This window comes from Dama dama, chromosome 30 (genome assembly GCF_033118175.1).
Source record: "Dama dama isolate Ldn47 chromosome 30, ASM3311817v1, whole genome shotgun sequence".
NCBI lineage: Eukaryota > Metazoa > Chordata > Mammalia > Artiodactyla > Cervidae > Dama > Dama dama.
Genome location: NC_083710.1, coordinates 54,383,410 through 54,399,298, shown reverse-complemented (window position 1 = coordinate 54,399,298; position 15,889 = coordinate 54,383,410). Strand labels below are relative to the sequence as shown.

At 40.7% G+C, this 15,889-nt stretch overlaps 1 protein-coding gene across 2 annotated transcripts in view; it reads left to right on the top strand.

Moving 5' to 3' along the window:
• The window catches only part of MYCBP2 (MYC binding protein 2), a 261,683-nt gene extending 253,489 nt beyond the window's left edge, over nucleotides 1-8,194 (top strand). For both annotated transcript variants that reach the window (XM_061133295.1, XM_061133296.1), the window contains 5 exons: nucleotides 505-612; nucleotides 1,718-1,927; nucleotides 4,442-4,549; nucleotides 5,198-5,363; nucleotides 7,362-8,194. In XM_061133295.1, coding sequence (XP_060989278.1) covers nucleotides 505-612; nucleotides 1,718-1,927; nucleotides 4,442-4,549; nucleotides 5,198-5,363; nucleotides 7,362-7,477 — 708 coding nt within the window. In that variant the 3' untranslated portion in view covers nucleotides 7,478-8,194. The remainder of the gene's footprint in view (nucleotides 1-504; nucleotides 613-1,717; nucleotides 1,928-4,441; nucleotides 4,550-5,197; nucleotides 5,364-7,361) is intronic.
• The last annotated feature ends 7,695 nt before the right edge of the window (nucleotides 8,195-15,889 follow it).

Sequence of the window (15,889 nt, the reverse complement as noted above, 5' to 3'; positions counted from 1 at the left end):
TTATGTAATTGATCCATGCATAATAATACATACCTCTATATATAACGTATATACATATGTCTGTAATAACACTAGTAATATTATGGAAGTTACAATTTGCTCAAAAAGATTTTCTTTAACATTTACTGGTTGGTTGTTTATATGTTCAGTTCTTGTGATTCTAAGACAATGAGTATTCTCAAAAACAAATCTTAAATTTTTTAATCAATAGTTTCTTCTTCTTCTTCTTCCTAAGAGATACAAAACTGAATATTTCTCATTTCTCCCTAACCCAGCTTACTCTCTGTAAGGTGATATTAATACATAAATAGTAAAAATTGGGAGAAGCTGAAGATCTAGTTCTTATTGTCCCATGAATAACAGAAGTGCTGGAATTTCATTCTACTAACTTTCTAGATTTTTCTCTTACCTGCTCTAAGTAGCACCCTACATTGAATAATCTGCCAGTTACTCGTATTTATGGTTATTACATGTGGTTATATCCTTCTCCTTTTTTCCTTTAAGCTGGACTGCAGTCACGTATTCCACTTACAGTGCTGTCGACGAGTTTTGGAAAACAGATGGCTTGGTCCACGGATAACGTTTGGATTTATATCTTGTCCCATTTGCAAGGTATGGAAAGCATCAGAAATTGTCTACTTTCTATTTATTTTCATCTCTGTCTTCATCTTTTGTCTGTAAAAATAAACACATGGCAGCATTTCTAGGTGACCTTCCCGGTCTGCTGTGTATCAACAGCCCCCTTTAGTTTCTCCTCTCTTCACGCAGGTGGTACCTGAGAATATTATAAGACCTGTATCTATTATAATACATTTCAAGACATTAATTGTCCCTTAAAAGCTAATTCAATTAAACTATCACATCAGAAAATTATTTTAGGTATCATGCATTGAAGGGCATGCATCACTGCTTTCAGACCCCTAAGGGTTCAGACCATCTGACATAACAGTGGATGACTACCCAGAAGCAGAGTGAGCCTTTGGTGCCTGTAGGTACTCACAGCTGCCAGAAAAGAGTAAAACCTGAGCTTGAAGTGCCATGAGGACACATTCCTTAGAGTGCAGGGAAAATAAGGAGAAAATTCTCCACCTTCCGACACATCTCTGCAAAGTTAGTGACCAGGGTAGCAGTTATTTTGGAGGCTCACAATGCCTAACACAAAAACTCGCTCACGGATGTGCTTGTGCCTGGCGGGTAGCGTGTAACATGGGCTTAGCACAGCTGCTGCTGAGACTGAGCCACATTCAGAAAGACAATAGTATTTTCTCTCCTTTCTCATTTGGTGCCACAGAGAATAGTCACATTTGGGAAAGGATACAGGAAAGTAATAGAGAAATACTATTTGTTCATTTCTATTATGTAACCTATCCTACCCCCAAGGAACCAGAACACACACACACACACACACACACACACACACACACGTTTGTGGCCGCCGGGTGATCTTTCATTCCAGGAACAGCTAAGGCCGCGGGAGATATATTTCATACTCGGAAATACGAAGCTGGTACAGTGGAGTTTTTCTGTTTGTGCCCCACTTGCGCTGCTCTTGGGAAAATACAGGCTTGTGAGGACTGGCCAGGATTATTTTTTGATGATATTTTTTTCGTTATCTCCTAGCACAGTGCTTGGCACCTAGATGAATACTAAGTGTTTGTTGAATTAATAAATAAATGATTCTTTTGAGTAGAGAATGTTCATTTTTTTAAAATTTCAGAACAAGATAAATCATATAGTGTTAAAAGACCTGCTTGATCCAATAAAAGAGCTCTATGAGGATGTCAGAAGAAAAGCCCTGATGAGACTGGAATATGAGGGTCTGCATAAGAGCGAAGCTATCACAACTCCTGGTGTGAGATTTTACAACGACCCCGCTGGCTACGCCATGAATAGATACGCATATTATGTCTGCTACAAATGCAGAAAGGTATGCTGTTAATCATATGACGAGTTTTTAAGAACTGGAGATTACCTATGTGATTAAGAAGTTGAATTGTCAAATGATGTCTAATTATTCTCATGCCTTCAGTCTGAAGTTAAAAATGAGAACATTTGGTGCTCTGCTTCAAGTAGAATTTACTTTCTTAGTTTGTTTTGGGATTTTTTTTTGGTAACATATACAAACTGTTTCCAGAACATGAAATATTTCTCTGCATAATCTCTTTCCCATCAGTATTGTCTGTTGAATCCAATTAGTTCTTGAATAAACTTCTCTTGCTTAATTAACTTTTTTGACCTTTCCCTTCTAAAAATCCTTACCTCCTTGGTTTCCAGGACAAGACTTTTCCTGGGATGTTCCTGCCTTTCTGGTCACTCCACTTTAACTCCCTCGCAGAGTTTGTTTTTATTCACCTACTCGTACCTATTGTTTCCCCAGCTGTCCATTCTAGCCCAATAATACCTCCGTGCCTTTGGTGACCTGCAGACCCATGCCTTTGCCTCCCATCTGTATTATTCTGACCCTCCAAAATTTTTGAGATTTAGATACAAATATCCAACTGTCTACCAAGCATTTAGATTTCTCACAGATACTTCTGACTCTCTTCTATCCCCAGTCTGTATTAACAAAGTAACGAAGTTGGTTCTGCCTCCCAGTCTCTTCTGAGCTCTTTTTTCCTTTTTACTACATCTTCAGGGACCTGAATCATTTCCTTTGGTAATTACAGGAGGAACCTTTTCTCTGGGCTCATTGTGTGGGGCCCCTAACCCCTCCACTCCATGCTTCACACTTAACAATTCCACTAGTAGATCTTGAATCTGACTGTGTCACTGTTCTGCTTACAATCCTGTAGCCACCCCCCCGCCACCCCCCCGCCACCAGCTCTCCAAGTCTCATCTCCCAGTATGCTTCCATTTGTGTCCCATGCAGCAAAATACGGAACAACTTGGGCCATGTTCGCTCGCTCACTCACACCTCCATGCCATCCTGTAGGCTTTTCTCTCCCTGGAATGCTCTTTGCCTCCTACTCTGCATCTTACTCTCACCTGTGACCCACCCATCCCCACACGCTCTGATGCATGACCAAATCTGTCTGATCGTGCTTCTGGATTTGGCTCAGGTTTCTCCTCCTCTGTAGTGTGCCCCACCCCCTTCAGTGCCACCACCCGTTCTGACGTCTTGTATACATCCGTCTTAACCCTTCTTATTCTGCATCACAGTGGTGTTCACATGTCTCTCTGTCCCACTTGGTAAGTTCCATGAGGATGAAGACAATTTTTAAATTTCTCTACCTCCAGTAGTTGGCTCTTATTAGACACTGTTAATTGGAGAATGAAGGAAGAAAGGAAGAAATCAATATATGAAAGATGCATAGTCTCTCAACATAAGGAAAAGAAAATACAGATAATGAATGGCAGGCTAAATAGATGAAAGCCAGAAAGGCAGACAAATATCCACACTCGAGGAAAGACCAGTGTGTACCATTTATTTGTGAACCTTGAATTATTACAAAGAATAAAATATTATTTCTCTGTGTTTAATGTACTGGATCTCATAAATGAATATTGTGCTACCATACAGATGACAGTCAAATGCCTAGGAAGCCAAACCAGAAATCTCAAAAAGCGAAACAGCTGGAATAGGCCCCCAGGACAAATGAAATACTTCTGAGGCCTGATTTAGCCGGTGCACGACCATTTATAACCTCTCTATCAATGAAGCCTTGTCTTTTGACCTGTTTTCTAGTACAGATAATAACTTTCTATTGACTCATTTATACAGAATTATGGATACAGTTTCTTTGGCTATGAGACATGTTATATATGCAGAATGCCCCAATTATAATTGGTTGAATTTATTTTGTGCCCAAAGCAAATACAGATAAATTACCCATTGTGATAATTTCATATATTCAAGTATCTGTATTAGATACTGTTGTGTTCCTGCATACGGTGTAGCTCTGTAAGAATGAGCAGTGTTCTGAACGGAATATCTAAATTTGCCTTTCCTTTTCAAAAACTTTTATATGATCATGTTTGATTTTTTTCTTTCCCATTAACCTCAAGATTATAATTTTACACTAATATTTATTTTAGGAATATTTTTAGAGAAGAGAATATGGTATTTAATATTTCAAAAAAGAAAAACTATTCAGACTTTGCCCTGGAAAAGCATAGTTTCTTTTTACTGCTTAATATCCTGTTCTTGATATTTATTTGGAGTACTATCCATTCTTGTGTTATTTTGCTCTCACAGTTCAGTCTTTGAACTTCCTACTGTAAGCATGAATCCATTCCAGAATTGCAGAAACCATATTTCTTGGCCTGATCTGTTTCTATAGCAGCATCCTATATAGGTGTCCGCTTGGCATTGCAAGGGAATGTCTGATGGACACTAGTATTTCCAGAGGCCTCTCGATTTCACTTCTGCTGCAGCCACACTGAACCTGCCGTGGCGGAGTTCTCTGTTTCCTGCTGTAATCTAAGTGTCTCCCCTCCTTAGGCATATTTTGGCGGTGAAGCTCGCTGCGATGCTGAGGCTGGACAAGGGGATGATTATGATCCCAGAGAACTCATTTGTGGTGCCTGTTCTGATGTGTCCAGGGCTCAGGTGGGAGAACATTTTATTAGAAGGAACAGTTTAGAAATGTTAAGCATCTGCTTTTTTTAGGCTACTAATATAATATCATGGGGATGGTATAATAGGCTTCTTCCCCAGTGTTTTCTGAGATTTATAGGGCAGAGTATAATTTTCCAGATCATCTTGTATATATTATCTCTTTTGGATGGTATTGGCATTTGCATTTTGTAATTTTGTTTCCCATAAAATAATCACCGTGTATCAACAAGTAATACATTTTACTTATTTCGTTTTCTTAAACCTGCAGGCACACTTTTAGGATTTTCTCCATTTCAATGAAATCTTAACAGTACATCTCTGAGAATGAGAGATAAAAGAAATACTAATAAGTTTTCAATTTTGTTGACCAAGAAGCATTCACAGAGACATTATATGGATAGCTTATTAAATAAGTTGGTTATTATGAAGCTGGGATTTAAACTTGGGACTTCGTCCAAACCTTTTGGGCCAAGCCACACATTTATTCAGTGTTTTAATGTATGTATCATCAAGTTTTCAATCAGTTTTGAGAGCTATGTATACTCTCAAAGCATGAATTACTGAGCTATGTATATGATTATATTAAGTATAGTTGAAATAGACTCACCATAATCTTGTATTTATTTTCTTTCGCTGTAGATGTGTCCAAAACATGGCACAGACTTTTTGGAATATAAGTGTCGCTACTGTTGCTCAGTGGCTGTCTTTTTCTGTTTCGGAACAACGCATTTTTGTAACGCTTGCCATGATGATTTTCAGAGAATGACTAGCATTCCTAAGGAAGAACTTCCACACTGTCCTGCAGGTATGCTTTCAGTATTTATAAACATGGGTATGATGTACATGGTCTCTAGTTTTATTTCATGATCCCACGAGAACACTTTGTTTCAAGTGGCAGAAATCCAGTTCAAACTGTCCTAAAGAAACAGGGAATTCCTCCGCCCTTGTAAGCTTCCGACTTTCTGAGTGAAGTCGAAAGATGACCATCAGGAGTGAGGGGCTCAGGGCGTGGGGACTGAGAAGGAAGTCAGCTAAGGATTAGTAGAAGGATTGCTGCTCAGCACTGAAGTTCCGTGAGAGGTTTGAAATTATTAATTGATAATAGAACCATTTAAAAGGATTTTGTGGGGGGTTTTCTTGAGGGGGGGAGTCACACATCTGCCTTTATTGTGAGCAGCTATGATTTTTTTTTTTTTTAAATGAAGTCTGGAATCAGCACCATAAAATGGACAAGGGATTTAATCTAGGATGGCTGGGAATCCGCAGCATAGTGAGTGAGCATCAGAGAGCCAAGGGAATTAAAGAAGCCACTGAGAATACAGGGGAAATGATAGTCTTTGGAGATCAAGCTGAGAGAAAGTGAATGTGAAACCAAAAGGAGACTGAAAAAGTCAGAAGAGGTCGGGAGGCTAATGATCACAGTAAGGTGGTACACCAGGCTGAACAGAAGTGAGAGCAGTGGAAGGGGAGATAAAATGTGAGCATAGAGGAGACATCTGAATTTAGTGCAAGTACACACAAGCACACACACACCACGTATACCAGTGTATAGTGTTGTTAGAGCTGGGAAAGGAAACACACGCTGGCATCCATTGCTTATCAGCATGCAAATGGCAGAACCCTGAGGTCCCTTTCAAAGTTGCAAATGCATCCACCCTTCAGTGATCCCACTTCTGGGCATACACCTGCATATGTAAGAAAAGTAACTAAGAGCAAATATACAGGGTTATTCCTTGCATCCTTGTTTATAATTCTGTAAACAATGCAAGTATCCAATAAGAGGTTGGTTAAACACTAGTTACTGTGCTCTATTAAGAAATGAAAGGGACTGAGGATGGAGTTTCTATGAAATGTAAAGATTTATAGGAGATGCTATTAAATGAAAGAGAAGTGTGCATAGTATGCTGCCTTTTTTAAGAATGGGGGAAATGAGAATATATACTCATATTTATTTCTATTTGCATTTAAAAAGCACTGGAGAAATTCATAAGAAACTAATAAAATAGATTAACTGTTGGGGGAAATAGGAAAAATTGGCTAAAAATGGGGCAAAGGTGACTTCTTTTTGTGTATAATTTTTAAAGTATTTTTATGTTTAAGCCATGTGAAATATATTCTCTATTCCAAAACAAAGATAATAAGATGAGTAGGATTTGTTTGGGTTTTTTTAGTATGGCTACTCTGCTGTTTGCTTGTGTCAAATAAAAATTGTAACTGTTCTCCCTCTAAAAACTTCTTCTTTTTTCTTTACAGTAGAAATACTTTATGACTTTGAAAGAAGCAGGATGAGAATAATGTGAGACTAGAGTGTTAAGGATAATGATCTTGATAAGCAGGAGGGGGAGTGTTGAGCTGAGGTGAGGTCAGCAAATGAAGGATGTGAAAAGGGGACAGTGTTGTATGGACAAGGGCAAGGGTCCAGATTAAGAAGTTGAAGAAGAGAATCCCTCTGTCCATTCCTTTCTAGAAAATTTATTGACTGCCTTGTTGGTACCAGAGTACTTAACTCTTCACAGCACTTGTGAGTTAGGTATTGATGAGGGCCTAGGAGTCAGAAAAATTACGTTAACTTTGCCTCAGTTTCCTTATCTATAAAATGGGCTATTTTCTGCTTCTGTGTCTCTTAGAGAATTAAGTGGATTGCTATATTAGAACAGCTCCTCAACAGTAAGCACACAAACCTCTGCAGGTGTTTTTACTTTTGTTTTGATTTTAATTTTACTATTCTTATTTTTTTACTGTCACATTAGATTTGTGTGTGCGTTTTAATTGTATTCTTTTGCCGCCTTCAAAATGTATACAGGTCCCAAAGGCAAACAGTTAGAAGGAACCGAATGTCCTCTCCATGTTGTTCATCCCCCCACTGGAGAAGAGTTTGCTCTGGGTTGTGGAGTGTGCAGAAATGCTCACACTTTTTAGAACACTCAGATTCCTTTGTCTACAGAGAGAGAAGTTGCCTTCATCTCCCAAGTGGATGTGGTGAAGTTTAAACTCTGCTCAGGATAAGGACGGGACCATTTTTACATCCATAAAAATGAACCATTCACAGTGCAAGAAGGATGCCAAATACCATGTACATAATTCTTGCTATGGAAAGTTTCCCCATTGTTTCAGTTTATCTTCTTTTGAACCAAGACATCAAACTTGTGAGGTGTTTGCATGTGGCCATTTTTGTCATTGGCCTGTGAAGCATTGGACATTTATAGATAATTGATATCAAAGAATTGCCATGCCCATGGACTAAGAATGATGCTGGCTTTCAAGCAAAAAAAAAAAAATGAAAAATAATCATTGTTTATTGTATACTGCCTTTTTGTAATCCTGTACAATTGCATCACGGGTGGGGATAAAAAGAGGAATATTCTGTTTTATTTCCTAGACTGTTATTTAAAAAAAAAAATTGTGTTAGGATGGCATATAAATGTAATAAGTATCACTGTATATAAAGATATCAATGTTTGTCCTGTATAAGAATTACTAAATTACAAATGCAGTTTCATTTAAACTTCTAGGTTAAGTTTGAGCCTGAAATTTTAATGAAGTGCAATACTGAGTGTGCCTCATTATCTCGCAGCTGTAAACATTGGAATGTACATGTCAATAAACCACTGTACATTTTTATACAGTGACAAAGTCTGACAAGTGTGTACAGTCTTGACTTGGGAAGGACAGTCTAAATACCTAAGGTCTAAAAACTATCCAGTTTTCCTTGGAAAGGAATTTACTAACATAGCACAAATCATAACTTTCCCAATTTTTAGGGAAAATAAGAGTAATAATGAAGCACAGTGCCAGAATCCTAACTAAACACTGGAGGGAGAGGTGGATGGATGGATAGATAAATAGATGTAAATGAACGCATGCCAGAGACAGAAGAAAACATTTAGGAAATTGACCAACCTCCACTTTCTTAACCAGTACTTTTTTGAACTTTTATAAAAGGATCAACAAAATCACTAGTCTTTATTTATTACAGACTGTGTGTTTTTTTTTCTTTATTTTTATTAGTTGGAGGTGGTAGATCATTTTTTACAGTTAAATCAGATTATATTTATTTTATGAGACCAGCAAAAGTTTTGATCAGTTTTGTTCTACATTCCCATTGTTGAAAATATATAATTTATCAGTATCCATTATTTTAATGCCATTTGTTAAGCATTCATGAGAAATTCTTAAAAATCTTTACCTTGAGGGAACTTAAAATATGAAGAAAAGATCAAGTCTGAGCACAGATAACTAATTAGAGAATCTTGTAATAAATCACATAAGAATTTCCAAGACAAATGCTTCAGGGTTTAGGAGAGGTTGGTGGTGGTGGTATTTTGTTTTTGTTATTTTTGTTGTTGGGAGTGGGGTTAGCTAAGAGGCCCTAATTTAAGCTGCCTCTTGAAAAATAAGTAGCATTTCAAAGGCGGAGATGTAGAGAAAGGCCTGAGGAAAAAAGTAGGTGCACAGAAAATTCTAGAATGTGATAGAACAGTGTGAGTAGTCAGACTTTCCTGGCATTGAAAACCTTACTGAAAGAAAAAAAAAAAAATCTGAAGATCACAAAGACTGAAAGTCAAAGTCACTCAGTCATGTCTGACTCTTTGTGACCCCATGGACTATACAGACCATGGAATTTTCCAGGCCAGAATACTGGAGTGTGGGTAGCCTTTCCCTTCTCCAGGGGATCTTCCCAACCCAGGGATCGAACCCAGGTGTCTCAAAAAGACTGATGTGATGCAGTTTGTCGGTCCACTGTATGTATGTATGAGCACAGGGGGGGCCTTGCTGAGCCAGAAAGAACCTTGAAACAGTACAGAATTCCCCTTTCATCTAAATAAAGTACATCTGAACCATCACTGGAAAAGGAATGACAGTACTTTCTTTCAAAGTCTCTCAGGAGAAGGACATTATGCAAACTTCCTTTGTATTAGTGATAGTGCCCCAGAGTTGCAAGCCACGTTTAATTGCCCAGTGTGTTCAAAAGTGAGAGGAGTGATTTGTTGTCATTGAGGGCATTTCTGGTGGTCCCAAGTCAAACCAAAAGGGTTGCAGGCAGGACTGGTTCAATTTCAACTCTCAGAATACTTTGGATTAATCATTCTGGAAGAAACCCTGATACCTGAAGCAGAAAAGGGTGCTGAATGCATTCACACGTTAATAAGCCCTCCCAGTTTGTCTTTGACAAAGGGCCAGATGGGACTCTCTCCCTAAATTTAAAAAGATTCCAGAACCTTCAGGGCAACACAGCCGTTTTCTTCAAGATCATTCTGCCCTGATGATGTTGGGTAACAGGTATCAGGAAGGGACGGTGACACTGCTCCCAGACAGCCCCTCAGCCCGGCTTGCCCCTCAGCACAGCTCTGCCTCTCCCTCCTTTTCCAGCCCTGCCTTCCACACTCATTCTGTCCCGTGCCTGGGCCTGTGGGGAGACGCTGAGGACACAGGCTCAGGACTGGCTTTCAGAGTTTCCAGAGAACACAAAGTAGGTCAGAGACAGAAGCAGTTCCTAGGTTCACCCCAGAAAACCGGATGTGATGAGGCTGCGGCGAACACGTCTGACTTAAACTCACCAGCCACAGGAATGAAGCTAAGAATGCCACAGGGATCGGAGGCCTCACAGACACTGGAGAACTGGAAGCTCTATAAGGAGGAAGGGGGAAGGAAAACCATGGAACTGGCTTGACTGGCATGAGCCGTCTCAAGTGAATAAGGCTGTTAATAGCAGGGATAAAAACAGCAAAGCCCTGAAACATTCTCTCAGTGACTCCAGCTTCTCTCTGTTTTTGAGGAAACTATTTTTAGTCATATTCCAAACGTCCCAAAACCAGAAAAGCATTTTACGAATAAGTACGTTCTGACTAAGCACAGAAGGCCAATGGCTCAGGCATCCACTTGGCTCAAGCATACTGTGCACCAAGGTTTCAGATGCTGTGCATGGTACACACCAGGCAGAAAACAGCAAAATCATGAGAGCAAGTGCTGAGAATCTGGGAAAACCTCTCTATCTGTTATATTTTCAGACTTGGGAAAAGCCAGTTTTCTTAAGCAGCTTTCTGGCCAGTCTGTTTAGGTCTAAAAATTCCTTATTCTATCAGTCAGCATTTTTGAAAAATAGACACATTTCTCTATTAACTTTTCACATACAATGATGACTTATTCTCCTTCTTTTTCAGCTTTTTTCTGCCTGACATCTCTCTCTGGCCACTCTGTCACTGAATTCCACCATTACCTAATCACGCACGTTTCTGACGGTGGTGATATGAAGGAAGAGTGCCACTCCTTTTCCTGAGAACGGCCAACAGTACAACCGAAGTCTGAGGACTTGGGTTCAAGTCTTGAGTCAGCCTTGGTTTTAACTGTGTCACCTTAAGTCAGTCACAAATTCCTTTTGGTCACAGCTTCTTAGAAGTAATAATATCTAATCTAAGTCAGTTGAAAAAGCGTTCACAAAAGTGCTTTAACCCACACAAAGTATTACTTGAAAGTGAAGAGCAAAGAAGAACATTTATTCAACATCTCCTCAACAGCAGGCACTAAATTCTAAGCATTTTATTTAATCCTTCCAGCAACTCCACTGCTCCCCCCAAAAGAGCTGCTAAGCAGACAACTGAGTAGGTAAAACATTAATCTCATTTCAGCAGATGGTTTTAATCTCATTTCAGTGGCTTAAAGAAGTTAAAGAACTTGCATTTCAGCTAATCTAATAACAGATTTGACTGGAAGAAAACCTGAGAGGGGAATCCAGATCTTACTGTTTTGTTGTCATCGTTCAGTCGTTAGGTCATGTCCAACTCTCTGTGACCCCATGGACTGCAGCAAGCCAGGCTCACCTGTCCTCCACTATCTTCCGAGTTTGCTCAAACCCCAAATCTTTCTACCCCATCATGCTATTACTATAACACTACCAACTGGTCCAATGAAAAGTAATATGAAGTGGTAACTGGACACCAATAAAATGGGCAAGAATGCAAAGGGAACAAGACAGGCTTTGCCTCCAGGATTGTGTAAGGTAGATCTGGAAGGACCCGGCTCCCATCTCCTGGGATAGGGGAGCGGGGGGCGGGGGGTGTTGTTGGGGAGGGGTCGGCCAACAGCCTGCACCTGCTCCTCCTATGAGATCTGCCACAGCACAGCATTTGGTCCAAAGCCACCCTCTTCCCCTGCAGCCCTGGCCAGTGAAAGACAGAACATGGCAGGGTACAGGGCCAGGCCGTTTCTGCCCAAAGAATCACTCTTTTCTGAGCCATCTTTTTAAAAAAAAAAAAAATGTATTTGACTGTGCTAGGTCTTCGTTGCAGCACTTGGGCCCTTCGTTGCTGCGAGCAGGCCTCTAGTTGCAGCAAGCGGGGGCTGCTCTTAGGGCAGGGAGGCTCAGCAGGCAGCCGTGGCGCAGGGGCTTAGTTGCCCCACAGCAGGTGGGCTCCTAGTTCCTGGATCAGGGATCAAACCTGTGTCCCCCACATTGGCAGGCGGATTCTTAACCACTAGACCACCAGAGAAGCCCCTTTCCTGGGCCATCTTTATACCAGCACTTGGGCTAGCATAGTGGAGGGAGATTCCTACAGCCCTGCTGCAGTCAGAGGCTTTTCCTGCCCCATACTCCTCCCTGTCCTTTCATAGATGCCAAACCTGCACGACAGTCTGAAAGCTCTCCCTGCCTCCTCGGGCTCCCCCACCCCTTGATCTGTCATAGGTACCCCCCCTCCCCCCCACACACACAGATTTCTTGCCCTTCTAATGTTGTCTTGGCATCTACCTCCTAGAGGACTTTGCTGACTGACACAGAAGGATAATATCTTTTAAATGGTTTATGGCTGCTTCATTTCACAAGTGATACAAAGTAACTTAGAAAAAAATTCATAGACTATAAAAGAGATTGGATGGAGTTATAGTGAAGAAAGATTATGAAAGAAAATCAAAGCCAAGGTTAGAGGAGAGTATGCAGTAAGTAACCATGCGGTCTTCCATCGTTGCTTGAGAGAAGGCCATCAACTGCACAGTACATTTGTTAGCTAATGAAGCAGGACAAGAAACATGTCCAGTCACTACTTACAATGTCCATTTCCTCAAAAAGAGCAAAGCAGGTATTTGAAGGATAGATAAGTTTTGACAAGCACAAGTGAAAAAGGCATTTCAGGGAGAGAGTGTGGTGACAACCAAGGAGTTGATGTGTTCCTCTGAAGAGGAAGTAAGCTGTTTTGCTTCATTAAGTCATTTAATAAATAGTTGAGCACCTGTTCTATATCCACACTTGACAGGACATGCTCACGAGGCTATGTTCCCACTTGCTTGGTAACCATGACTTACACGTAGAAAATGCCTGGTAAGTGAAACGTACAAGTTAGTTAATACGTGCAGCGCTGGGCCAGCTCCTACTGACGAGGCAGTTGCAGAACGCAAATAGAGACCATGTGAGTAACACAACATTATTATGAACCGTAATCAAAGTTTGCTAATAATAAGAGAGAACATCTGCTGAAGGCTACAGTGGCCAATCACTGTGCAATGCTTGGGTGTGGTGGACAGAATCTGCTTCAGCTTTGTCGTTCAGTTGTGTCCGACTCCGCCAAAGCTCAGGGCTGCTGGTATGATCTGGATCCTCTGGTTCATAATCAAACTCACCTATGAAAGCCCTCTTGTCACTCTCTGATTCACCTCTTAGAATTCTTCTTCCCCTGCAATGTATATCTTCCCATCTACTCCCCATGACAGGTTTATTATACATGCAACATGGCTCAAGTCCAGGATGCTACACTGAAGTCCTGTCCTATCATGTTCTTTCACTCTTCAAAGAAATATATATTGAGCAAGGAACTCTTCCAGGAGCCTAGGATCTGCAACCCAGCCAAACTAAGACTCATGGTGCTTATTATATCTGAGTGGGACATTACACAACAGACATGGAATATATAACATGCTAGGAGGTGATATGTGCTGTGAAAAAGGAAAAGGAGGTCAAGGGGGCTCCAGGGTGTTGTTTTCACTGTTTTGTCCTGGTTTTATTTATTTTTTGGTTTTGGTAGTCCATTGTTGAATTTGACTAACTAATATTCTTTCTGAATTTTTGTACTTATAATCATAAGAGAAATGGTGCTTCAGTTTTCCTTTCTTTTCCATTTGGTTTGGGCATCATGAATATACTAGTTTCATAAAATGACCTGGGCAGCTTTTGCTCTTGATCCTTTTTCTCAAACAACTTGCAGGAGGATTAGCTCTTACTTGGAAGTCTGGTAGGGCTCACATATACCTCCATCTGTGTGTGTATGTATGCTCAGTTGTTCAGTTCTCTCTGACTCTTTGTGACCCCATGGACTGTAGCCTGCTAGGCTCCTCCGTCCGTGGGATTTCCCAGGCAAGAATACTGGATTCTAGTTATTTGGGAGGGAAGGGCTTTGCTAATTACATCCATGTTTATTGATCTATTCAAGTTCTCTACTTCTTCCTGTCAATTATGGCATTTTATATTTTTCTAGACTTTGTTTCATCTAGGTTTTCTATTTTATTAGCTAATAATTATTTACAACATACTTTATAATTTTGAATACCTCTAGTGGTTACATTAATATGTGTTCCCCCTTTAAAAAAAATCCTGTATTTTGTTAATTTGCAACGTTTTCTTAATCAATCTGACTAGAGTTGTATCTACCTTATTAACTTTTATTTGAACTGGTTTTTGTTTTTGATAATCTCTGTTGTTGTTGTTCAGTCATATTTGAGTCTTTGCGACCCCAGGGACAGCAGCATGCCAGGCTTCCTTGTCCTTCACCAGCTCCTGGAGTTTGCTCAAACTCACGTCTATCGAGTCGGTGGTACCATCCAACTATCTCATCCTCTGTCACCCCTTTCTCCTCCTGCCCTCAATCTTTCTCAGCATCTGGGTCTTTTTCAATGAGTCGGTTCTTTACATCAGGTGGCCAAAGTATTGGAGCTACAGCTTTAGCATCAGTCCTTCCAGTGAATATTCAGGGTTGGTTTCCTTTAGGATTGACTAGCTTGATGTCTTTGCAGTCCAAGGGATTTTCAAGAGTCTTCTCCAGCACCACAGTTCAAAAGCATCAGTTCTTCAACACTCAGCTTTCTTTATGGCCCAACTTTCACATCTGTACATGACTACTGGAAAGCTACAGCTTTGACTACAAGGATCTTTGTCAGCAAAATGATGATTCTGCTTTTTAATACGCCATCTAGGTTTGTCACAGCTTTTCTTCCTTATTTTTTCCCTATTTTGTTGATTCTTGTCTTTATTATTTATTTCTCTTCCAGTTATTTACTGCTGCTGCTGCTAAGTCACTTCAGTCATGTCTGACTCTGTGTGACCCCATAGACGGCAGCCCACCAGGCTCCTCCGTCCATGGGATTTTCCAGGCAAGAGTACTGGAGTGGGGTGCCATTGCCTTCTCCAAGTTATCTGCTAAAGTATGACAAACCACTCATTACTTACTGACTGAAACAGGTGTTTATTACTGTCTCTTGGCATTCACTAAGTGTTGCCCTGATCTTGGGTGGCCTTGGCCTGCAACAGCTTGGAGTGGGGCTTGGGTTCCCAGCCAGAGATTGAGGTCGGATCATGGTGGTGAAAGCAGCAGGTCCTCGCCACTAGACCAGTGGTCAGTGACAAGAGCCCTAACCCTTTGGCTTTGCAGAAAAGAATTTCCACAAAGACAGAAAGTAGTGAAGCAAGAAAAGTATTCATTTGGAGGAAAAGAGTACAGTACGTGTGGATAGGCACATGGGCCGACTCAGAGGGAGAGTCCTTGAACTGCGCCCTCATGGTAGATTGAACCACTTTTATAGGGTATTTCTTTCTGGTTTCCTTTGGCCAGTCATTTTGATTTTCCAGGTTCACAGTCCATATTTAGTGTATCTCAGGATCCTTCCACATGTGTGCATGCATCTCTTAGCTAAACTAGATTCTACCAAAGAGGCTGTGGTAGCCTGGCATTAGGTAGCACCACTCCCCTTTGACCTCCAAGGAGTCTTTCTGTGCATGTGTGGTTGGAGAGGTCTCCTGACTTTGGAAACAAGAAGTCTGTGGTCTGAGCAGGGCCCAGCCTCCTCCCTTAATTGCCCTGCTATTCTTGTCTTGGAGTTTCAGTTGATAGAGAATGAATCTCCAATTGCTTTACCCTGGGGAGGCCCATCTGCCTCCTACCTCAGCCCATGAAGCTTTGTTTTCTTCCAATTTGGTGACTAGTTCTTCTAGCACACTGACCGAAGAGTAAGCATTGACTGGGAGGTATTGATTTTGAAGACAGATTTGAGGCGATTAGGAAGGCTTCAGTATAGAAAAATAAAAATAAAATAGAGGGAAAGTTAGGGAATAAAGAGATATGAGAGGCAAAC